Here is a 25,970-nt window from a genome sequence, read left to right as displayed (position 1 = left end):
AACATACGTATACTTCTATCAGTCTGAGTTTAAGTTAACTACAAGTTAAAGGCTCTCCAAAACTGTGTTCAGTCTATTCTTTGGATTTTATGTTATGCCAGATGATGAGGAAATATTTTTTTACTCAGAGAATAGTTAAGCTCTGGAACGCATTACCAGAAGATGTGGTAAGAGCAGTTAATGTAGCTGGTTTTAAAAAAGGTTTGGACAAGTTCCTGGAAGAAAAGTCCATAGTCTGCTGTTGAGACAGACATGGGACTGTAGCATGGAATTCTGCTACTATTTGGGTTTTTGCCAGATACTTGTGACTTGGATAGGCCTCTGCAAAGACGGGATACTGGGCTAGATGGACCATTGGTCTGACCCAGTAAGGCTATTCTCATTATGTTAAGAATTATAGAAAAGCTGGTTCTGAAGATATTCACTATCAAAATACATGACATATATTTGAGTATTATTTACCTTACTTTCATGCAAATGCTCTCAATTTGCTCTCCCAAAACTAACTGACATCCATCGTGTCATATAATCTCTAAACATAAAAGGCAACAGCTCCAATATATTTCCTCCATTCTTAATAAAATGATATATTTCAATTTTTGGTTAACATATCCACAAACTAATCACAGTCTATCCTCAGGAAAGCTCCCTAAAGCTTGGAAAGAATCGACAATACACCCGATCATTAAAGACCATAAAGCCAAAACATACAAGTTATCTAACTACTGACCAATCACAAACATCCCATTCTTAGTAAAAATAGCAGAAATAATTGTTTTCAATCAACTTTCTGAATCTGTGGAAAGAATGAAGGTTTAGGCAACATCATTCAACCAAACATTCCTTAATAGGTCTAACCACAAATATCCTCTACTATATAGATCATCACAAATCTGCATTACTTATTTCCCTGGATCTTTCAGCTGCTTTTGACACAATTGACCATACCTTACTACTTCAAAGACTCGGATCAGGTTCTTGAATGGTTCAGATCCTACTTCGCTGACCATTCCTTTAGGGTACATAGTACTAACATCAAATATGGAATACCTCAAGGCTCTATGTTATCCCCACTACTATTCAATATTTTCCTGGCCCCGCTACTCACACTAGGACAATCAATAGGCTTTTATACCTTATGCATATGCTGACGACATTCAACTCCTTCATCCGTAAGACCCCCAACTCCCCTTCAATGGCTTTCTATCCTATTTGATGTGTAGTTCTCCCCCATCTTCCCTTGTTCCAGTGAGTCTGTTTGTCCATGTTACCGTATTTTATATTTTTATATATGTACACCGCTTGGAAACTAGACAAGCGATATAGCAAATTTCAATAAAACTTAATAGTAAATGAAAGTAAATAAAAGCCATTTCTCACCTAGTCTGCCAAGATTAAAGGGCTTATTTATTTGTGGTAAAGTTTTGCTTATACCACAGAGTTATCATCAAAATTAAAGCACAGTAGCTGCAAAACCACAATGTAAATTGTAGGGGGAGTTCACAGCAATTTCACATTCAGTTATTGCATAGAAAAATGTTTTGCGTGTTAACTACATGGTAGTGTGGTTAGCTACACCTACTGAGGTGTCATTACTTCTACCACATTATATTCCATGCTAATAGTCAACATAAGAACATAAGAATTGCCGCTGCTGGGTCAGACAAGTGGTCCATCCTTCCCAGCAGTCCGCTCACGCCCTTAGGTCAAAGACCAGTGCTTTAAATGAGTCCAGCCTCATCTGCATACGTTCCAGTTTAGCAGGAACCTGTACAACTTTGTCTTGAATCCCTGGAGGGTGTTTTCCCCTATAACAGACTACGGAAGAACGTTCCAGTTGTCTACCATTCTCTGGGTGAAGAAAAACTTCCTTACGTTTGTACGGAATCTATCCCCTTTCAGCTTTAGAGAGTGCCCTCTTGTTCTCCCTACCTTGGAGAGGGTGAACAATCTGGGTTTATCTACTAAGTCTATTCCCTTCAGTATCTTGAATGTTTTGATCATGTCCCCTCTCAGTCTCCTCTTTTCAAGGGAGAAGAGGCCCAGTTTCTCCAATCTCTCACTGTACGGCAACTCTTCCAGCCCCTTAACCATTTTAGTCGCTCTTTTCTGGACCCTTTTGAGAAGTACCGTGTCCTTCTTCATTTACGGTGACCAGTGCTGGATGCAGTACTCCAGGTGAAGGCGCACCATGGCCCGGTACAGCGGCATGATAATCTTCTCCGATCTGTTCGTGATCCCCTTCTTTATCATTCCTAGCATTCTGTTCTGTGTGATAACTACCTCTGTATTAACTGTAAAGCAAATTTACTGCTCATCCCTATCCTCTTTGGCAGGTGCTTAATAGACTTTAGCGCATGCTAGTTGCTAAGGCAGGTCCTAGGCACCTAGGTTCTGTTATAGAATAGGTTCCAATCACTTACCCACAGAGCACCTAGGGTGCCCCATTTAGAACTTCTCCCAACTGCTAGCATAGCTTATTAAATATGATCCTGAATATATATTCATTGTGGTCCATAGGGACTTGGGTAAGAAACATTGATTTAAATCACAGGTTCAAATTTGGGGATGTAGACCCTGTCTTCTAAGTCAGATTCAGTAAATGTTATTTGAATGTAGGAAACAATTGTATGCATATGCAAAAGAATTGTTTTAATCTTAATTAGACATTACCATGACATATTCAGCCTCTAGATTAACCGCAACATGACCATGTTGCTATACATTGTTAAAAAAAAAACCTGAAATAATAATGTAAAAAGTTTTACAAATTCTGTAAATAAGATCTATGGAATATATTTGTAAAAATCTATTTTGTTTCATGGGAATATTTGCAATATGTCTATTCAAAAATGTTTAAATAAATGCTGCTTTCAGTGATAATAATCCAATTTCCTCAATCAGTACAAACTGAAGGTTGTATCAGATCTATAAAAGCAAACAATTTGTAAAACATATACTCATAAACCAAAAATATGAACTACATATTTCTTGTATGTTGTAAAAATATGTTGTTGTTTTTTTAAACTTGAAATTGTAATTAAAGTCCAGGTAAGCACAAATTTTGTTACAGAAATTCTTGTAAGTATATGATTTCATTTTTTTCTCTACAGTATTTTGTATGGTGAAAAGCTATCTTTGTTGTCATGTAAAATTTTAACATGAATTTTTAACATGATAAAGTTCTTATAAAACTTAGAAATCTAAGCAAGTCTTAAGTTCACCAAGTTTTTTCACTCACAAACATTGAGTCTTTCTCATTGGTATATCTTTTCCCTAGAAACATACTACAGGCAACTACAGTTTGCTTTGGATTCATCCAATTCTTCAGTGTTGCATCCATATAGATTAATAAGTTGAGGGTGTACTCTATAAAGGGAATAAAAAATTAGATTATAATAACTTTAAAACATAGTGCTTTTGGGACTAGATTTAATAAAGTGCATTAATTAACTAAACTAAACTAAACCTTAGGCTTATATACTGCATCTTCTCTATAAAGATAAGAGCGTTAGGATGGGCTAAGACACATTAATGTGCATTATTTACACTGGGGCAATTTCATGCAATGGGACCTACTTATATTTACTAATAATGTGCAGTAGGTATCTCTCTTATCTCTCCATAGTCCTCAGAGAGCACATATGGGTCGCCAGCAAAGAGAGCGATTGAGGGAGGCTGTCTCTGCCCAGCCCTACCTTGTCCCTTCCTAGGCCACATTCCACCTACAGAAGGTTACATCATATAGGTGGAACACAGCACAGGAAAGGTTGAGCAGAGGCAACTTGTTTCAATTGCTGCTTCTGCTGGCAATCCTTCATGTGTTTTGAGGACCACACGAGGAGGGGAGAGGGGCAGAGAGATGCTGGGCTCCTGTGGATGGAGTGATATGAGGGTGTGGCAGATAGATCTTGGGCCTCTGTTAGGGGGGAAGATAGAGAGATTCTAGGCTCATGTGGGAAAGGGGAAGGGTAGAGAAAAGCTGGGTCTTCATAGGGAAAGAGGGAGAGGAAGAGGCAGAGGGATTAGATGTATGCTGGAATTGAGGGGGGAATAAGAGATAGAGAGAGGGGATGTGGACAGGGGGAGAGGAGAAGTGGATGGAAGGAAAAAAGAAAGACATAGAGGAAAGGAGAGAGGACGAGAAATGCTAGACTAGGAGTTGGTTGAGGGGGGCGAGAGAGACTGGACCAGGGGGAAAAAGACTGAACCAAATGGGGGTGGAGGAAGAGAGAGAGAGAGAGAAAAAAAAAGGGAGAGAGAGAGAGAGGCTGGATCTGGGGTGGGGATGCAGGAGGAAGGGAAAGGGAAGAAAGAAGGGAGAAGCTAGACATGAGAAGGGTCAGAGAGATACACAGGAAATGTAGACCATGGAAGGAACACAGGAGAAGAGATGCTGCTATAGAGGGAGGATATGGACACCAAGATGATAGTTGCTGAATATTTAGGGAGCATATGGACAGGGACACATAATATAAATAGACAGTGGACATAGAGAAGAAATGTCAAAAGGATAGGGGCCCTAGAAATAGAGTTCGATAGAAGAGAGATGCTGGGACCAAAAAAATAACTAGACAACAAATGAATAAAAAAGCTCTTTTTTCTAAATGTATTAATTGTAAACACGTCAGATTTGGGAAAAGTGCATCTCTGATACCTTACATTTCTGTTTCTATTTTTATTACTGTGACAAGTTTTCTATATATAGGTCTGGATTTTGTTTACTTTTTGCACAATTTGTTCACTGGAGCTTTTAAGGGATTTTTTTTCCACTTTCTCTTTTTTCCTCCCTCTTCCCTCAACCCCCACTACTTTGCAAGAGATGACATTATAGGGGAGGCCCATCTTAATGTTTTTCCTTGGGGTCCATTCAGTCTTTGCTATGCCACTGCACCTTAAAAAACATGCCCCATTGTTAGCAATGAGATCTGATCTAACACTACTACATTTATTTGAAGCATTTCAAATGAAAATTTAAAAGACTAATACTAAAATAATAAATCAGTTTTTCTGCTTTCATTTACAGTTAGTTAGTATTATGCGCTACTGTAAGTATTTTGTGCATGCAAAAGCCATTAATATAATTACTACTGGATTCCACTGCAAAAAATGGGGCCTGCCTGCTAAAATAGTAGTGTACTTTAGTAACTTAGCTATTAATGCACATGGAGCTTAGAAAATTGCATGAAAAATTAAAATTAATTGCTACCATTGTCATAAACATTTATTATGTAGAAAGATATTATTTTCAAGACTTTTATATCAGATAAAATACAGGCTTTATAAAGATTATTGGCTGCATTAATGTACAACTCTAGTACAGCTAACAGTCAAACTATGTAGTAGAATATATATTATAACCAGTTATATACATCCAAGGGATTAGCACTCACCTAATATGGATTTCTGATGCTGTTTCCATTAAATCACCATCAACATTCCAAGGATATTTCTCTTCGGTAGGGAAATTCACATATTTGGCAAACTTATCAGTAGATCCACTTCTATTGCTCTGATGTACTTTTACTTCTTTAACAGTATAGGTCTCAACAAAGGGAAAATCAAACTAAAACAAAGAATGAATATTAAACAGAACATTGATATGTCAGAAAACATTTTTTAAAACAATTCACTAGAATCCTTAAGTATTGAAATTGAGGATCTAAATTCCATTCAGGAGATATGCATTAAAAAAAAAATCTATGAACTATTCAGAGAGAAAGAGAACTATAGGTTGTCATCACAGAAATATATATGCAAACACACAGATCTTACATGAAAAAACACATCTTTCCATGTGTACTCCTTCAACCTATGCATATTCACCATTCTAACATATAAACCTTCCTCTCTCCCAATATCCTCATCTCTTGACTCCCCCACATAGCTACAGACCCTCCATCCCCCACACTATACCCACACAAGCATATTCACCCTCATCCTCAATATACAGATCCCACATGCAACAGAAACACTGTCATGTATGTGCACCCCCACACAGACACACTCCTCTACACTCCCACATATACTCAAAGACTCATGCAAATTCATCTCCCATTCCCCCATTCCACACACAGTCACACATATCTTTATTTTCTCCTACCAGACACCCCTCTATTCACATAATACTTCTACAAACACCCAAGTATTACCCCATCACCATATAGGGCAGGGATGTCAAAGTACCTCCTTAAGGGCCGCAATCCAGTTGGATTTTCAGGATTTCCCCAATGAATATGTATGAAATCTATTAGCATACAGTGAAAGCAGGGCATGCAAATAGATCTCATGCATATTCATTGGGGAAATCCTGAAAACCCGACCGGATTGCAGTCCTCGAAGAGGGACTTTGACACCCCTGATATAGGGAGTAATTCTTAAAAAGTAGTAGGCACAAATTCTATAATGGCAGTCGTGTGTACACTACCACTTTAAAATGCTAGCACAAATCTGCATTTACATGGTTACATTTAGGTGTGAGCACTTGCACTAGCTAAATAGCTGGTGCAAATGCTTGTACCTAACCACAGGCAGTTAGGCACATAAATGCTGGTATTCTATAACATGGGTGCATAACTTTCTGACCTGCTCATGCCCTTCCCAGGTCCACATTCCTCTTGGGGTTGTATGCTTTGGAATTTGAGCGCACACCTCATAGAATATCGAGTATGGGCAGAAAAGTGTTTAAGTGCCAGTTAATACCAATTGTAGCCTATCATTGGTAGTTAAGGCCAATTAGCATCTAATTATTAAATTAAGTTACACATGAAAGAGACCCTATTCTATAAATTGCAATCATACATTTGCATCACAGCTTTATAGAATTGGGAGGATACTGACTTCAATGTGCAGATCTCCCACTATACACATGAACCTCTACCATATACCCTCCTTTCTTTCAACTCACTCATATACCACCCCCTATCTTACCTCCTCATAAATCTCCTCCGCAGTGCATACCATCATACCCAGGGCCGGATTAAAGGGCAGGCCCATGCCTCAGGCCCGAAAACATCAGGGGGCCTACTGGTGTGGAGCTATGACCAGGGCTGGCAAGGGGAAGGCAAACAGGGCAGCTACCCTGGCCCCTGCTGTCTGGGGATCTCTTCCCGTTGTCGGGCCATCTCCCTCTCTTCACCTTTGCGGTGCTTTTCCAAACCAGTTTTCTCTCTCAGAGGGGCCCTGATGTGGCAGCCATTCTCACTAGTTGCAAGCACGCAGTTGCCCCAAAGCTTGTCCTCTGACGCGATCTGGAAGTTGAGTGGTGCTTTAGGTTTATTGTATGGAGAAAGAGGGTGACAGATGTTGAATGGAAGTTGGGGGGCGAGGTGAGAGAGAGGAACAGACGCTGAAGGAAGTGGGGAGGAGAGAAAAAAAGGCACATGCTGGATTAGGGGAAAAGGACAGAGTTAGATAATGGAAGGGGTGAGAGAAGGAGGTGGAAAGCTGTAGGTAGACAGAATGAAAGAGGGATATTGAGGACTGAATAGTAAGAAAGAATTTAGACGAGTCAGAAAATAAATTGAGAAGGAAGACCAGGGAAGAAAAGGAGGAAGGGAGAGGAGAGAGAGATGCCAGAGTATGGGGAGGGGGGAGGGGAAGAGACAGATACCAGATCTGGGGGGAGAAAGGAGAAGAGAGAGATACTAAAATCTGCTGGGAGGGAGGAAGACAGATGCACACCATGGGGGGAGCAGAGGAAAGTAGATTAATGGGAAGGAGGGAAAAATGTAAGGGAGAGGCAGACAGTTTCTGAAAGAGGCATAGAAAGAGAGCAGATGCCATAGGAAAGAGGCAGAGAGAGGGCAGACAGTGTATAGAAGGAAGAGAATGATGAGAAGATGAGGAAAACAGAAACCAGACAACAAAGGTAGAAAAACCAATTCTATTTATTTTATTTGGGAAGGGGTAAAACACGGACCTGACAGACCTCGCGGATCTAAACTCGTACGGCCTTAAAAATCTGATGTCCGTGTCGGTCAGTGTCCGTGGTGCTTGTATCAGCATAGGGAGGAAAAAGTGTTAGGATCCGTCAGCGCTAAAAATCTCTTCGAGATCTGTCAGAGCCAGAGACTAGTGCTGGAGCGACAGAGCAGAAGCCAAGAGAGCGGGGACATAGGTTTTGGACGTGCGTTATGGAAAAGAAGTCTCCAAACTCCAGCACTAGTCTCTGGCTCTGACAGACCTCGAAGAAATTTTTAGCGCTGATGGATCCTAACACTTTTCCCTCCCTATGCTGAGACAGATCCGTCAGTGCAAAAATCTCATCAAGGTCTGTCAGCGACAGAAACTACAAGCGCCACGGACAAGGACTGACACGGACCTCAGATTTTTAAGGCCATACGGGTTTAGATCCGCGAGGTTCGTGAGGTCCGCGTTTTACCCCTTCCCATTTTATTTATTTCTTTTTGCTTTAGGATAAAGTATTATTGTAGCTGTGTTGATAAACGTTTATACAAACATGATGGCAGATAAAGGTTAAATGGTCCATCTAGTCTGCCCATTCGCAGTAACCATTATCTCTTTCTCTCTCTCCGAGAGATCCCATGTGCCTATCCCAGGCCCTTTTGAATTCAGACACAGTCTCTGTCTCTACCACCTCTTTTGAGAGACTGTTCCATGCATCTACCACCCTTTATGTAAAAAAGTATTTCCTTAGATTACTCCAGAGCCTATCACCTCTTAACTTCATCCTATGCACTCTCACTGCAGAGTTTCCTTTCAAATGAAAGAGACTTGACTAATGTGCATTTACATTATATAGGTATTTAAACGTCTATCATATCTCCCCTCTCTCGCCTTTCCTCCAAAGTATACAGATTGAAATCTTTAAGTCTGTTCCCATACGCCTTATGATGAAGACCACATACCATTTAAGTAGCCTTCCTCTGAACCAACTATATCCTTTTTATATCATTTTGAAGGTGCGGCCTCCAGAATTGTACACAATATTCTAAATAAGGTCTCATCAAAGTCTTATACAGGGGCATCAATACCTCCTTTATTCTACTGGCCATACCTCTCTCTATGCAACCTAGCATCACTCTAGCTTTTGCTGTCACCTTTTCAACCTGTTTGGCCACCTTAAAATCATCACATACAATCACACCCAAGTCCCACTCTTTTGTCGGGCACATAAGTTCTTCACCCTCTAAACTGTACAGTTCCTTGCATTTCTTAGCATTAAATTTTAGCTGCCAAATTTCAGACCATTCTTTTTCCTAGTGGAAATAAGGTGATCCTTTTTATTGGACTAATTTTAATACTTTTACTAATTCAGAGACCAAAGCTCCCTTCTCAGGTCAGGACAGGAATACTGTAACAGAAGTATAGTTTACTGACCTAGGGGCTCTCGAAGAATTAATCCTACCCCTATAATAGCACACAAAATCCACAATATATATATATATATATACACTCTGACACTTCCAGCCTTACAAAGTTGCACCATTTGACAGGCAATTCTATATAATCTGAATAAGATTAGATTTGTGTTTTCTGTGACTGGACCGTATGAATGGAACAAGTTACCTATGAAACTGAAGCAGCAAACAAATTTATCTTTGTTTAAGAGACAGCTTCAGTTGTATTTGCTGCATGAGGTTTTTGTTCAGAACTGATTATTTATTTTCTTTGGAGGCAGTGCTGGACTGCTGAATTGTGGCATGCTCGAGTATTTGTTTGAGAAGTGTGCTGAACATTTTATTATATATGTTTCTTACAATCCGCTTTGGACAAAGATTGATTATAAATAATAAACTTTAAGTTATGTGCACAAGCTGAAGTATTCTATAACTACATGCACCATTGAACTGTACATGCCATTTATAGAATAAGGGGGAAAATCTCCCAAAGCCTTTCCTCACAAACACTTATCTCCTTTCCCTACAGAAGCTAACTTGTACCCTCACATGTAAATGTAGAAAGAGGAAACACATCATTGTGTCACACAGTAAAGGTTGCAGTTCACAATTTGTTTCATTCAGTTTAGAATTTTGCTTGGACTTTTTTATTGTTGTTTTATTTTATTTCATTGATATGAAAAGAAATGAACAGTAAAAAGAAACAAAAAACAAAGAGGCCATCTCGACTTTGAGATGTGTCAAAGAGAGCTCTGGTGAACTCCAGCTTCTGGAACAAGTGCAGATAGTATTTCTGTTAGTTCATGGCAATCTCCAGCAGCTCTAGGAGAAGTCGATAGCATTTGAACTAGAAGCGATGATGAAGCCTTGATCAATAAGTTGTCCAAAAGATTTGAAATCTCCACTACTACCACATGGCATTTTGTGATGACTCAACATTTGCTTATTTCTGATCTGAAGAAGGGTTATCTTCAAAAGCTCATCATAAAATGCATTTAGTCCAATAAAAAAGGTATTACCTTATTTCCTTTGTTTTTTGTTTTATTTCTATATATTACCTCCACTACTGAAGATGCCCTAAGTCTTGATACAGCTGTATATTTAAATATAGCATTTCATTCCATTTTTTACTGGGGGTTGGAGTTCAAGGAGTTTTACACTATTGTAGAAATAAACCACAACAGATGGATAGAAATGGGTTAATCTGTACTAAACAGATTAGAGATTTTGAAAAATCATTTAAATAGGCCTTAATATGTTCTGAAGGGAAACTAAATCTTGTAATGAGGGCACAGGCACTTCAGCCTATCTCAATCTCTGATTAATAGTTCTTTCTATTATACAACAGACTTACAGTACCTGATTTCTCACACTGGTGTATCGTTTTAGATGTTTTGCAAATTCTGTACGTGAAGTATTTCGTGCAACAACAAGAGACATGAAGCCATCATTTAACCTGAAGGTAAATCAATATTTATAGATATTAAAGTTTTTTGGGCAACATATAATCACACTGCTTCACCCAATGCCTGATCATGAACTATACAAAGCAGAAACAACGCGAATAACTCAACATGCAATTTACCCGCATGGTTTTACAACTTGTAAAACATGTTGTACATACAGAGAAAGATTTTAAAAATTACTCTTATAGCATCTACTTTTATATAATATATGTGTACTCATTCACAAAAGGGTAGAGAATAAGCACAATAGGGGTGCAGTTGGTACTAAAGTAGTAATTACCTACAGATGGTGCTAACAGGGAGGGTGGTATTCTCGCCTATCCTCCCTGTCGAGAATAAGGGCCAGGTTAGAGAAGCACGCATCTTGGAGATGAATTTGTGGCTATGTGGATGGTGTCGTCAAGAGTGTTTTAGTTTCCTGGGCCATGGGATGATTTTCCAAGGGCTGCTGAGAAGGGATGGTATACATCTATCAAAGAAGAAAAGAAATGTCTTCGGCGGCAGGCTGGCTAATCTATTGAAGAGGGCTTTACACTAGAAGTGATAGGGCAAGGTGATCAAAGTCCCCAGGTGAGTATAAGCCCTCAGATAAGTAAATCACAGAATACATCTACACGGATGTGAAAAGTGGGCAATGTCTGGAAAGCGGTATATACTAATACTCAAAATATGGTAAACAAGATTCTGGATCTAGAAACTGTGATGGAAGAAGATGAGTTGGATATAGTGAGATCACAGAGATATGGTTCATGGAGAACCATTACTGGGATGTAGTTCTACTGGGCTATAACCTGTTCAGGAAAGACAAGAAGAAAAGGAGGGAGAGTAGCATTATATGTTAAAGATCATATTAATGCCACACAATTGAAGGATCTGCAGGGCAAGAAAGATGAACTGTGGATCAATTTGGAAAAGGGAATGGTAAATATATTTACATTGGTGTGATATACAGGCCTCCTTCACAGATGGAAGAAGTGGACAGAGATTTAATAGTAGACATTCAGAATATATCTAAAAAGGGGAAGTTTTACTAATAGGTGATTTTAACATGCCAGATGCTGATTGGGGTATCCTTATTGCAGGGTCTTCTAGAAGTAGGGAGAACTGTTCCAGCAGTTGGTAATGGAACCCACACAGGATGGGGGTCATACTGGACTTAGTGCTTACAAACAGAGATAAATATTTCTGAGGTTACAGTGGGTGATCATCTGGCATCCAGTGATCACTGTATGGTAAAGTTTAATATTAAGGCGGGTATAGAGAGGGCTCATTCAAAAATAAAGGTTCTAGTCTTAAAAAAACAAAAAAACAAACTTTGTTCAGATGAGGGATTACATCAAGAAATTGGTATCTGGATGGGAATGTCTGGAAAGAGTAGAAATACAGTGGGCAAAACTGAAAGGAGTTCTTGTAAGGGCGGCAAACCTTTTTGTGAGGCAAGTAAGTAAAAGTAAGAGGAAAAGAGCACCATTTTGGTTCTCAAAAGTAGTAGCCGAGAAGGAAAGGAATAAGAGGTTAGCTTTCATAAACCACAAAAGATCACAGAAAGAGGGAATTGCAAAAATATCTGGGAAAGTAAAAAGAGTCTGGTTGAGAAGTCAGGAAAGCAAAGATAGAAATGGAAGAAAAAATAGCTAACACGGTAAAACAGGGAGTAATGCATATTTTTAGATATATCAGTGATAGGAAGAAGTGCAAAAGTAGCATTGTGAGACTCAAAAGTGAAGGGAAGGAATATGTAGAAGCTGATAAAGAAAAAGCTGAATTTCTTAATAAATATTTTTGTTCTGCGTGCATGGATGAAGTGGCGGAAGTGGGACCGCAGAAGACAAATGCGAATAGGGATGGAGAAGTGGTAGACCATGATCGATTTTCAGAGGGTTGTGTTTGTGAGGAGCTAGCTAAATTAAAGGTAGACAAAGCAATGGGACCGGATGGTGAACATCCAAGGATGCTGCAGGAACTTGGGGAAGTTCTAGTGGCTCCGCTGACTGACCTTTTGAATGCTTTTCTAGAGTTGGAAGTGGTACTGGAGGACTGGAGAAGGGCGGATGTGGTCCCTTTCTGCAAAAGTGGAAGTAAGGAAGAAGTAGGTAATTACAGGCCGGTGAGTGACTTCTGTGGTAAGCAATTAGTGGAAATGCTTTAAAACAGAGAATAGTGAAGTTTCTGGAATCCGGTGGATTACAGGACCAGAGGCAGCATGGATTCACTAGAGGTAGGTCTTGTCAGACAAATCCAATCAATTTTTTTGACTGGGTGACCAGAGAATTGGGTAGAGGGAGTGTAATAGATGTGATGTATTCAGATTTTAGCAAAGCCTTTAACAGTGTTCCACACAGATGTCTAATAAATAAACTGAGTGCCCTCGGATGGGCCCCAGAGTGACAGGCTGTGTCAAGAACCAGTTGAGTGGAAGACAACAGAAGGTAGTGGTTCATGGAGATCACTCTGAGGAAAGGGATGTTACCAGTGGTGTGCCTCAAGGTTCTGTTCTTGGGCCCGTTCTTTTTAACATTTTTATAAACAATATTGTTGAAGGGCAGTCAGGTAAGATTTGCCTCTTTGCAAATGATACCAAAATCTGCAATAGAGAAGACGCCTTGGATGGTGTGAATAACATGAAGAAAAACCTAGTGAAGCTTAAAGAATGATATGAAATTGGGCAGCTAAAATTAATGCTAAGAAATACAAGGTCATGCATTTGGGCTACAAAAAACCTGAAGAAACGGAACAGTTTAGGGGGGTGAAAAACTTATGTGCATGACATAAGAGCAGGACTTGGGTGTGATTATATGTGTGATCTTAAGGTGGCCAAACAGGATGAAAAGGTGACGGCAAAACCTAGAAGGATGCTAGGATGCATAGGGAGAGGCATGGCCAAGTAGGGAAAAGGAGGTATTGATGCTCCTGTATAAGACTCTGTTGAGACCTCATTTAGAATATCGTATACAATTCTGGAGACCACACCTTCATAAAGATATAAAAAGGATGGAGTCAGTCCAGAGGAAGGCTACTAAAATGGTTTGTGGTCTTCGTCATAAGGCTTATGGGGCAGACTTAAAGAGCTCAATATGTATACTTTAGAAGAAAGGTGGGAGAGAGACATTTAAATACCTAAGGGGTGTAAATGCGCATGAGTACAATCTCTTTCATTTGAAAGGAAGCATTGGAATAAGAGGGTATAGGATGAAGTTAAGAGGTGATAGGCTCAGGAGTAATCTAAGGAAATTTTTTTTTTTTTACAGAAAGGGTGGTTGATGCATGAACAGTCTCCTAGAAGAAGTGGTGGAGTTAGAGACTGTCTGAGTTCAAGAAGGCATGGGATAGGTATATGAGATCTCTTACAGATAGGAAGAGAATGGTTGCTGCGGATGAGCAGACTAGATTGACCATTTGGCCTTTATCTGCCATCATGTTTCTATGTACATAATATGCACATAAATGAATAGAACAGTATATATGCATGTAAACGCATATAAACACCAAACTTCCAGAACTAAATCACTAAGGCCTGGATTCTCTAAACAGCGCCAGTAGGCGCCCAAATTAGGTAAAATAAGCCAATGAAACAACGTTTTTAATTGAGTTTCAAGGCACCTACTGATGCCTAAAAAATTGGTGCCAGAATTGCACCACTGTAGGCACTTTAGGCCACCTAATGCCACTGTGGGCGTGGCTAACATAGAAGTGGTGTTAGGCAGCCTAAAGCATGATTCAAATCATAAGTAGGTGCCAGAAATGTAGACCAGGAAAACCCTGACCTACATTTCCTGCACCTATCTTTGCAGGAGGCCTGATTCTATACCTGGCATCATCGCGTGATTGACATGTGGTCGCCAACAGCACTGGTTACAGAATCCAGATCTAAATCTATTAGCGTGACTTAATAAAAGGATCCTATAATCTCTGGAACTCATTGCCAGAACAAGTGATAAAAGCAGCTAATGTAGCTGGTTTTAAAAAAGATTTGGACATATTCCTGGAGAAAAAGTTCATAAACCATTATTAAGGTAGACCTGGAGAAGGACATGGCAGTACTCGAGGGAGTCCAGAGAAGAGCGACTAAACTGATAAAGGGTATGGAAAACCTCTCATATACTGACAGGCTAAAAAAGCTGGGGCTGTTCTCCCTTGAGAAGTGGAGACTTCGAGGAGACATAATAGAAACCTTCAAGATCCTGAAGGTCATAGAAAAAGTGGACAGGGACAGATTTTTCAGATTATGGGGAAACACAAGTACAAGGGGGCACTCGGAGAAATTAAAAGGGGACAGGCTTAGAACAAACGCTAGGAAGCACTTTTTCACCCAGAGGGTGGTGGATATGTGGAACGCACTTCCAGAGGCTGTGATAGGCCAGAACATGTTACAGGGCTTCAAAGAAGGTTTGGATGGGAATTGAGGGGTACAGATAAGGACTGAGGTTAGGATATAGAGATAGGAGTAGAGATAGGTTATAGAAATAGTCACGGACCACTGCTCGGGCAGTGGGCTTGATGGGCCGCCGCGGGAGCGGACCGCTGGGCACGATGGACCTCCGGTCTGACTCAGCGGAGGCAACTTCTTATGTTCTTATGTAAGCCATAGCTTGTCCCTGGAGTTAAGTTTCATGGAATCCTGGATACTATGATACTATTCTGTTTGGCATGCCTATGAGGAAAAAAAGTCAAATATCAGCACATAATAACAAACTATTATTAATCTTGACTGGGGTTGCTGAACAGCATATCACTAATAACTGGAAAAATTATACTAATCTTAATTATACATTTTGGTGGAATTCGGTATGCCATATTTTTAAGATGGAAAGAGCAATTGCAATACAGAAAGGGAACTATAATAATTTTATAAAGATCTGGGGCCATTGGAACGATATTGTAATGAGTAAACATCATTTTCCTTGGATGAATATATGTACACATAGGAGGGTGGGGGGGAGTTTTTCTGGAAATTTCACTAAATTATGTTTATATTATATTTATGATATAATTGATTATAATATTTGAAAGAAGGTAGGTGGGACGGGATATAATTTTTGTGTTTTTAGAATTATATGAGAATTACAAGTGTTATTGTTGTTACTAATGATATATTCCTGTACGCTTGCTGTAAGTTTTCAAAATGAATAAAGAATTTTTTTTTAAAAAAGGAATCTTGCTACTTTTTAGGATTCTGTCAGGTACTTGTGACCTAGACTGGTCATTGTTGTAAATAGGATACTGTGCTAGATGGACCTTTGGCATAACCAGTAGGACAACTCTTATGTTCTTATGATCTAGATGTCTCTGGGAACAGATTTTTTTTAAATTATTATTTAAAAATGTATATCCTGCCTATTCCTAGGCAGGTTACAAAATAAACATATATAAATTATTAACACTTGTACAAAACCAACTCTCACAAACAGCAACATTCATACCTACAGTACATTCCCCTTTTCCATGTAGAACACAACCTACAACATACAAACATCCCCATATAACTGAACTGTATAAAATTTATTCTATAATCTTATTTCTTCTTTGATCAATTATTCTAACATAAAAAAAATTGCACAAATAAATCCTGACTTTGATCTTTGAAGGTCACAGAGATGCATTCTCTTTCTTAAATGGGATATACATATGTAGGGTTACCAGATGTCCGGGTTTTCCTGGATATGCCCTCTTTTTGAGGACTGTGGCGGGAGTCCGGGCAGCTTTTTAATTATATAACTTTTGTCTGAGGAAATCGTACATCTAGTACCCCCTAAGCAGCTCATGCACCTATACGGAGTCCTCTTTCCCTCCCACCTCCTTTTGTAGTCCCCCCCTCCCACGGGATCTGGTGCTTGCTCACCCGGAGCTTCTGCCAGTCTTCAGGCTATCGGCAGCAAGACTGAAGTAAACACACTACCTTCAGTAAACCCGGATGCTCCTCCTCCTCTACTGCTTTCTGTCCCCGCATAGGCAGAAAGAAGTAGGAGAAAGAAAGCTTCTAGGTCCCTAAAGGCAACGTGTTTACTTCAGTCATGCTGCTGACGGCCTAAAGACTTGCAGAAGCACCGAATTTCGGGGAGTGAGGAGGGAGGAGGGAAGTGGTAGCATGAGGAGGGTAAGAGCGATGCTGGACCGCGAGGATGGGGAGAAAAGGGAAGGAAAGATGCCAGACCTCCAGGGGAGGGAATGGAAGGGGCAGATAAAGATGACAGACCACAGGGGAAAAGTAAGGAGAAAGATGTCAGCCCACTGGATGGGAAAGTGGGGTGAAGAAGAAAGAGAGGTTAGACCAGGGAAAGGAAGGAGGAGGGAGGGTTTCCAGATTAAGGCTGGAGGAAGGGAAAGACATGCCAAACCACAAAGGGGGGGGAGGGAAGGAAAGGAAAGAGGGGAGAGAGATGCTAGACTGTGCAAAGGAGAGGATAAAGATCCCAGACCATAGGAGGGGAAGACAGATGTCAGACCATAGGAGAAGGAAAGAGAGGGAGGGAGGATATGGTACACAGGAATAGAGGGGAAAGAGAGTGAGAGGGAAGCCATGGTGCACATGGATGGGAGGGATGGGGAAGGGAAGAGAGATGGATGAAATGCCATTTGTGGAAAGATGGAAATTGGGGAGAAGAAAGAGGGAGGAGATGGCACACATGGATGGTAGGGAAGGGCAGAGAGAGGGATGAGATGGCACACATGGATGGTGGGGAAGGGCACAAAAAGGGAGGAGATAGTGCATGTGGATAAATGGGAAGGGAAGACTTGGAAAAGTAGATAGATCTGAGGAGATAGATCTGAGAAAGATGGAAGAAAGTTGAATATTAAAAGTTAATATCAAAGATGGATGTAGGGCAGAAAGTGAAGGAGAGAAAACAGCAAATGGATAAGAAGGCCTCGGAAACAGAGTTAAGAGCACAGAGAGAAAGAAATTTAGCCAGAGACTGGAAAAAGATGAATGGAAAAATAAAATCACCAGACAGCAAAGGTAGGAAAAGTGATTTTATTTTCAATTTAGTGATTGAAACGTGTCTGCTGTCTATATTTTGCACTGTTCGGGAAGAAATATATTTCTATTTCTCCATTGTACTGCATGCATCTTAGGGTTTCATTTAAGTATATTAGGAATTTTAGTTTGCGGTCCTGTATTTGCATAGGGCTTATGTGTTCTGCATATGTAACTAAGGCCAGGTGTTCAGCTAGAAATGAATGTCGTGAAGTTTACTGATGTCATGTCCCCAAGAAGGAAGATATTTGTTGGCAGTTTGTCCAGGTTTTAGAAGGCCCTGAGATCTGGAACTTGTCTGGAGGGCCTCTGCACATGTGCAGATGTCAACGTGATGATATCACATGCATGCACGCATGAGTGTGATATCATCGTGTTGACGTCCACGCATGCGCAGAAGCCCTTTTGATGCAGGCCAGAGCTTGGGGAAGGAGACATGAGGTTTGCAGATATGGGGGTGTAATGGGGGCAGTGCCACGGCAGAACAGAGTGGGGCCATGTGTCCTCTTTTTTTAAAGATGAAATCTGGTAACCCTATACATGTGCATTTCTTGGCCCTGATCTAATCCCACCCAAAATAGGCCCAGATCATGCTCCTTTGCCATATTTACATGTTTAAATCACATTAGAGCTTCTAAAACAATCATGATAATTTTTGAGCTACCCAAATCATGCTGACATACTCTCTTCAATACTCAGAATTCCACATTGTAAGTATCTTTCTGAACATGCTATTTATACATGCAATCTATGGGTGTAAATACCACTATTTATATATATAGATGCTTCTAAAATGACCTTCATAATGTGATAAGCTGGAGCACTTACCATTGTGCATATATAGGTCTGATACTATAGAGAGCTCCAGAGATCATAGCAGAGCTCTGAGAGAAGGTGAGCTCCTATGAATACTGAGAGATGTAGCTCTTGTATGCCCTGAAGTTTACAGAAGCAAGCAGGCTTAGTGCTCATGTGATGGTAATCAGCTACCTGGAGCCAATTAGGGAGTTTAGAGGTGAACTCCAAAAAAGCCAAATTTTTTTTTCAGGCAGAACAAAATAGGCCGCAGAAGGAGATAACAGGGAGACAATTCCTGCTGTAAAGCTGCAAGATAGTTTATGAGAAAATCAAAGAGGTGGAATGCAGCAAATATTACTTCTCAGTCCCTGAAGGGAGAAAGAAACTTTCTGGAAAGAATGCTGTTGTTGAAAAATGATTAAAGACAATATTGGGAGACTAACAAAGAGGAAAACTCTTCAAACAATGTTGACAAGCTTTATTTTTGCAGCCATTCAGCAGTCAAACAAAATAAAACAAAATTGAAGGCACTAATGTGCCAACTAACACACATGTGCTCTTGCATGTTATTAAAGCATTCTGAATGCCCTGACCTAGGCATCTCCTTTTACATTTTATGTAAAACTGAACTTTATGGGGGTAATTTTACAAATATTTTTTCATTCATGAAACTCTGTTTTACAGGTTATAGGCTAAATTCTACATAAGCTGCCTAAAAAATCAGTGCCAAAAAGGACGGTACTTAGCGCAATTTTATAAACTGCCTCTGGAGTTGCATCATTTGGGGGTTTGAACATGCAACTACTGGCATTCATGTGTATAAATACTGAATTTTACAAACCTGAACATTCAGGAAGTGCATGTAAGGCGCTGAGCGAAAACACCCCAAATCTATTCAAGCAGTTAGCTGACACATTTACTGCAGAGAAGAAATAAATGTCGAGTCTAGTTTTGTATTAATTATTTGTGTGTTGCTGTTGGTAAATTGGAAATACAGTACAGTGTTCTCCCCAGAATTTTTTTCTAGCCGGGTGGCATGAAAAAGTAGCCAGGTGGGGCGGGATGGGGAAATTTGGTGGGGGGGAAAATTAACCCCCTCTTTTACTAAGATGCGCTAGCGTTTTTAGCGCATGCAAACCCACGCGCTACGCAGGAAAACTAATACCAGTTCAATGCACCAAGAGCATGCTAAAACCACTATCGCAGCTTAGTAAAAAGAGCCCTAAATGTGTACTATTTTTATTAGTTAATTATTAGTATTTTCCAATGCTCAATATGACTTCCTTTTTTAAGATTTGACACTTGTTCCAGAATATTTATACTAAATTTAAGAAATATTCAATTCTAGAAGGGAATAATTAGATATTTGCCCTCTTTCAAATGGTATAGAGGTTTACAAAAGGGAAATGCGTTAATGAAGTCATTAGGTTCAATCTAGCCATTTATTTCTGCATGAATTTAAACAACTAAAAAAAAAAAGATAAATATAGCTCATCCAGTCATACAAGAAATGGCTCTACAGCACCTCTAATAATGTTTTGATTACTAGGTTCCTTCCTGAGGTCTCACTGAGGATATGAAATTGATGCAATCCCCGCTTCCACATAATTTATGGAGAGGTGTTACTGAGCCTTGAAAGAGACCTGTGTGATTGATCTTTATCTGCAACTTTTTTATTTTGCTGTTGTGTAAAGTGAGAGCTAGGGCAAGACAGTTTAGGTAAAGATGCAGGTAATAATTAGCAATGTATTAAAAATATTTTTTTTTATTTGCTTATAATGTCATTTGAAAGCTGCTTGATGTTAATTCAACTTAATTTAATTCTTTATAGTGTGTGTGTGGGGGGGACAACACCTACATCAACAGTAAAGTTAGAATAGGGTCATTAAATCCAGTGGCATACCTAGTATATAATAATAATAATAATAACAATAATAATAATAACAGTTTATATATGACAGCCAGTGCTGATCATTTTTTAACAACCCCCTCCTCAATATAAAAAGATATTTTTAGTAATAATCCATGAGTCAAACAACAAGGGTGCACCTAGGAAAAGGAAGCATCTTAAACACCAACATATGCAATGTAAACTAAACAAGCCAGATCCTGCACAGTCAGTTGATCCTGTACAGTTGATGCTAACAGAAAGCCATGTCTTTTTCATACACACAGACAGATACACAAACTAAAAATAGAACTATGTAGACAAAAGTTAAACTGAACCAAGAAACCAGACTCTACATACAATGCAACACCACAGAAACAGTGACATGTCATCTAATACTGTGCAAAATATAAAGACAGTAGATATAAATTTGAAAAAACTGCTACATAACAATCACCACTTTACAAATTAACAAATGGAAACAAAACAAATAATGAGAAATAAGAAAATAACATTTTATTGGACTAATCCATTTTTCAATTAGCTTTCAGAGGCCAAATCTTTCAAGACAGTATAGCAGGGGTGCCTACACTTTTTTTGGCTTGCAAGCTACTTTTTAAAATGACAAAGTCAAAATGATCTACCAACAATAAAATTTTAAAAAACACAGAGCACAATGTACGCAGAGAAAATGTTAATTATCATTTGTATTCGGGTTTTTTTTTTAGAGGTCAAGGTAGATGATTTTAAAATATGCAATGTCACCTCAGTAACAACTATACAAAAATAGACAAATATACCCTCTCCCCTTTTACTAAACCGCGATAGTGGTTTTTGCTCAGGGAGCTGCGCTGAATGCCCCGTGCTGCTCTCGACGCTCATAGGCTCCCTGCGCTAAAAATCACTATTGCGGTTTAGTAAAAGGGGGCCATAGTGCAAAATATAGACAGCAGATATAAATTCTCAAAACGGACACATTTTGATCACTAAATTGAAAATAAAATCATTTTTCCTACCTTTTTGTCTGGTGATTTCATGAGTCTCTGGTTGCACTTCCTTCTTCTGACTGTAAATCCAATATTTATTTATTTCTACTTTTCTTTCTTTCTGCCCCTCCCCTTTTCTTTCCGTCTCTCTTTCTTTCTCTCTCCCCCCTGCCTGCCTGCCTGTCTTTCTTTCTCTTTCCCCCTGCCCCCCTCTTTATTTCTGTCTTTCTTTCTCTCTCTCTCTCCCCCTGCCTGCCTGTCTTTCTTTCTCTCTCCCTCTGCCCCCCAAAGCCACCACGCCGATTTCTCCCTGCTGCTTCCCCGAGCCAGGCCAGGCATATACAAGTGCCGGACTCATAAGACTTCACCTCTGACGTCAATTCTAACGTCGGAGGGGAAGTTCCAGGCCAGCCAGGCAGCGATTGGCTGGCCCAGAACTTCCTCTCTGACATCAGAATTGACGTCAGAGGTGAAGTCTTATGAGTACGGCGCTTGTACGCACCTGGCCTGGCTCGGGGATGCAGGAAGAAAAAGATTGCAAAGGCAATGCGATCAACTCACATTGCCTTTGCGATCTACGGGTCTATTGCAATCGACCATTTGGGCACCCCTGCAGTACAGTATACTGCTGTTATAGTATCCTGTCCTGACCTGAGAAAAAGGGGTTTTGTCCCAAAAATATTGCCTTATTTCCATTTCCTATTTATAAACTTTAATCAATACAGTTACAATACTGTTTGATTCTATGTAAAGCAACAAAAAAAAAATTTCTACCTTTTATTGTTTCTGCTTTAATCATCTTCTCTTCGCTCTCTTCCATGCAACATCTGTCCTCTCTCTTTGCCCCTTCCATCCAGCCTCTGCCCTCACTATCTCTCTCTCTACCTCTTCCATCTACTGTCCACCCTCTCTGCCCTTTCCATCCAGTGTCCAACCACTCTCTGTTCCAAATGGCATTTTCCCTCTTTCTATGTCCCTTCAATAAACTGTATATCCTGTGCCCTTTCATTTCAGCTTCACCCCCTCTCCTATGCTCTGGCATTTCTCCCTTCTCCTTTCCTTCCTTCCTTCCCACTCCACCCAATGGTCTGGCATCTCTATCTCCTTCCCTTCTCTCCCTCCATGCCCTGGCATCTCCCTCCCATCTCTCCCTCTCCCTACTTCTCTGGCACCTCCTCTCCTTTCTTTCCCTCTGATCTGGCATTTTGTCTCCTTTAGTTTCCCTTCCTTCCCCCATGCCCTGGCATTTCTCTCCTCTCCTTCCATCTCCCCTTCCCACTCCATTATCTGGCATCTCTTCTCCTTCCTTTCTCTCCTTCCTTCCTTTTTACCTGGTCTGGCATCTGCTTCCTCCCCCTCCCCCATATGCCCTGACATCTCTCACCCCCCATGGTCTGGTAGCTCCTTTCCTTTACTCCCATGGTCTTGGTATCTCTTTCCTCTCCTCTCCCTTCTATGGTCTTCCTTCAACCCTCTCTCTCCCCTGTTGGGTGCAGCAGCAGCACTTCTCTTCCCCTCCCCAATTGGGTGCAGCAGCAGCACTTCTCTTCCCCTATCCCCTCCCCAATTGGGTGCAGCAGCAGCACTTCTCTTTCCCTATTCCCTCCCCAATTGGGTGCAGCAGCAACAGCTTTTCTCTTTCCCACTCCCCCCCAATTGGGTGCAGCAGCTTTTTTATTTCCCTCTCCCCCCTTGGGTGCAGCAGCAGCAGCTTTTCTCTTCCCCCCTTGGGTGCAGCAGCAACAGCTTTTCTCTTCCCCCTCCCCCCCTTGGGTGCAGCAGCAGCAGCAGCTTTTCTCTTCCCCCCTCCCCCCTTTGGGTGCAGCAGCAGCATTTCTCGTCCAATCCCTCCCATTGGCAGAGTCGAAAGCTTCCCTCCATCGCTGACCTATCTTCCATAGGTCAGCGATGGAGGGAAACTTACAACTTGCTTCGGGCCTTCCTCATTGCCGGGTCCTGCCTTCGCTGAAACAGAAAGTAAGCAGGACCTGGCAGCGAGGAAGGCCTGAAGCAAGTTGTAATCTTCCCTCCATCACTGACCCATCTCCTTTAGCTTCCCTCCGTCGCTGCCCATAGCGAACTTCTGCTCCGGTGCTCGAAAGTGTGCGTGCTGGCTTCCCTTCTCTTCTACTCCCCCCCCCGGGCCATAACTTCCGGTTTCAGTGGGAAAAGAAGGGAAGCTGGCACGCACACCTTAGAGCCCCGAAGCATGAGTTTGCTACAGGCTAAGGCGGCAAATCTCCAAGCCGGTGAGAGGTGGGTTTTTTTAAAAATGTTGAGCAGCGGCCATAGCTTCAGGATTCGTGATGGATGGCAGCCAGGCAGTCATCTAAATTAGCCGGGCGGAGCGCCCGGCTAAAAGGCCCTAGGGAGAACACTGCAGTAAAACCTTGGATTGCAAGTAACTTGGTTTGCAAGTGTTTAGCAAGACAAGCAAAACATTTTATTAAATTTTAACTTGATATACAAGCTTTGTCTTGCAATACAAGTGCATTCAGTATACACACATCACAACTGAGCCGATGGTTCTTCTCTCTCTGACACTGCAAGAGTGTAGCGACTATTCTAAACAAGCAAAGTCTTGCAATATGAGTACATACAGTATACACCAGTCATATCATCACAACTGAGCTGATGGTTCTTCTCTTTCTGATTCTCTGGGAGTGTACTGACTGTTATAAACGAGCGAGGTCTTGAAATACAAGTACATATAGCATTTTGTATTAAAGTTTTGGGGTTGTGGAACGAATCATCTGAGTTTCCATTATTTCCTAAGGGGAAATTTGCTTTGATATACGAGTGCTTTGGATTACAAGGTTTGACTGTATATACATAATTTTCCTCTGTTGGAAATGCTGTTTATATATGTAGATCCAAAGCAGCTTTCCAAAACAGTTATTTACATACATTGGGCATTTATATGTGTAAATGCCGCTATTTACATGTAGTAGAAACTTTGCAAGCCTTCTATAGAGACTTCCTAAGTCTATAAAAAAGAACTTTCAGAATGAAATTCCTAGCAACTAGCTCTCTAATTCTATATATGGGGCTAGAAATTATGTACGCAAATTTGGGTGTGTGCCCAATTTGCATGTGCAATTTCATTGCAGAACGAGCCAGTTAATATTGGTAATTGGTTTCTAACATTCAATTAGTACTAATTGGCAATAGTTTGAATTTACATACATATCTTTTAGTTGCTATTCTCTGAAGATGCACACATAAATTTTTACGAGCAGATCCAAATATGGGAAGGCTATGGAAGGTTTCAGTTGGTGTAAATGCTCACACCTAAAATTTGGTGTGCATCCTGGCACCAATGCTATTTTATAAAGAGTGCTTCAACTTAAAGTGCTATTTATAGAAAGCACATAGCACTCATTTTCTCAGTGCTGATTTTTAAGCAACATTTACAGAATTTAGTTCTAAATGCTTTCAAACGCTGATTGGCTATGAGATATTCAAGCTTTCACCCTTCTATGCAGATCTAAGAAAAATCTGTTTCAAAAAATGATTTGCCAGTTAATTTAATCATAACAATTATTGCAACACAATTCTGTACAACATGATTTGACTTCATCTAATTAATCCAAAAATTTACTATAGTTCCTGAGATTAAAGAGCCAACTGCAATTTATTTCCAAGGATAATACAAAGACTATTTTCCTGGGAAAACATCCAAGGTTTTAAAGCAAGATCTCATAAAAAATATAATTATTATTCTAATATATATAGAACTTTACTGACCTGATATTGGGTGCCAAACCTCGTGGTGCTACTGAACATAAACAGGGAATTGCCATAATACTGATGTTCAGGAAATGACCATTTGTGATTTGCCACTGATCTTGATAGACTATAAAATAAACATGCAGTAACTCCATATGTTCTTTCATTGAGAAAATAAAGTAATTTTCAAAACAGATAAAACTTACCATATTCTTCAATCATCTCTTTTTTCTCTTTTCTAAATAAAAAAATATTCCATATGATTAGTCAGTGGATTAGAGATTTTAAACACATGAGTATTAACATTTTATATTGTAATTATCTTGTTTATATCATGCTGTGAAGAGTGGATGAGTTATCTCTCCACAAAAGTGGAATTATGGAGGCAGTTGAGAACTACAAGCTGGTTAGTCTGACCTCTGTGGTGAATAAATTAATGGAAATACTGCTAAAACAGAGGATTCTAAAGTTTCTGGAAAACACAGGATTGTAGGATTCCAGGCAAAATAATTTTACTAGAGATAGGTCTTGTCAGACAAATTTGATTAATTTCTTTGACTGGGTGACTAGAGAGGTAGATTGATAGAGAGTACTAGATATAGTGTACTTAGATTTTAGCAAAGCATTTGCTATGGTTCTGCATAGACAACTTATAAAGAAACTGAGTACTACTTGTATGGACCTAAAGCAGGGGTTCTCAACCTAGTCTTTGGGACACACCTAGCAAGCCAGGTTTTTAGCATACCCACAATGAATATGCATGACACA

The 25,970-nt window shown here is 40.1% G+C and overlaps 1 protein-coding gene across 3 annotated transcripts in view; it reads right to left on the bottom strand.

Annotated features, from left to right (window-relative positions):
* Nucleotides 1-2,629: 2,629 nt before the first annotated feature.
* The window catches only part of CERKL (ceramide kinase like), a 208,068-nt gene continuing 184,727 nt past the window's right edge, over nt 2,630-25,970 (bottom strand). For 2 of the 3 annotated variants that reach the window (XM_033944113.1, XM_033944114.1), the window contains exons 9-13: nt 25,409-25,440; nt 25,221-25,329; nt 10,722-10,818; nt 5,394-5,566; nt 2,630-3,369 (exon numbers count right to left, since the gene is read on the bottom strand). In XM_033944113.1, the coding sequence (XP_033800004.1) occupies nt 3,288-3,369; nt 5,394-5,566; nt 10,722-10,818; nt 25,221-25,329; nt 25,409-25,440 (493 nt within the window). In that variant the 3' untranslated portion in view covers nt 2,630-3,287. Of the gene's footprint in view, nt 3,370-5,393; nt 5,567-10,721; nt 10,819-25,220; nt 25,330-25,408; nt 25,441-25,970 lie in introns of those variants that run through there. The other variant, XM_033944115.1, reaches the window with a different exon arrangement.

Source organism: Geotrypetes seraphini, chromosome 5 (assembly GCF_902459505.1).
Source record: "Geotrypetes seraphini chromosome 5, aGeoSer1.1, whole genome shotgun sequence".
NCBI classification, from domain to species: Eukaryota; Metazoa; Chordata; class Amphibia; order Gymnophiona; family Dermophiidae; genus Geotrypetes; species Geotrypetes seraphini.
Note: the sequence above shows the minus strand (reverse complement) of the source record. Positions and strands in the feature narration are given on the sequence as shown.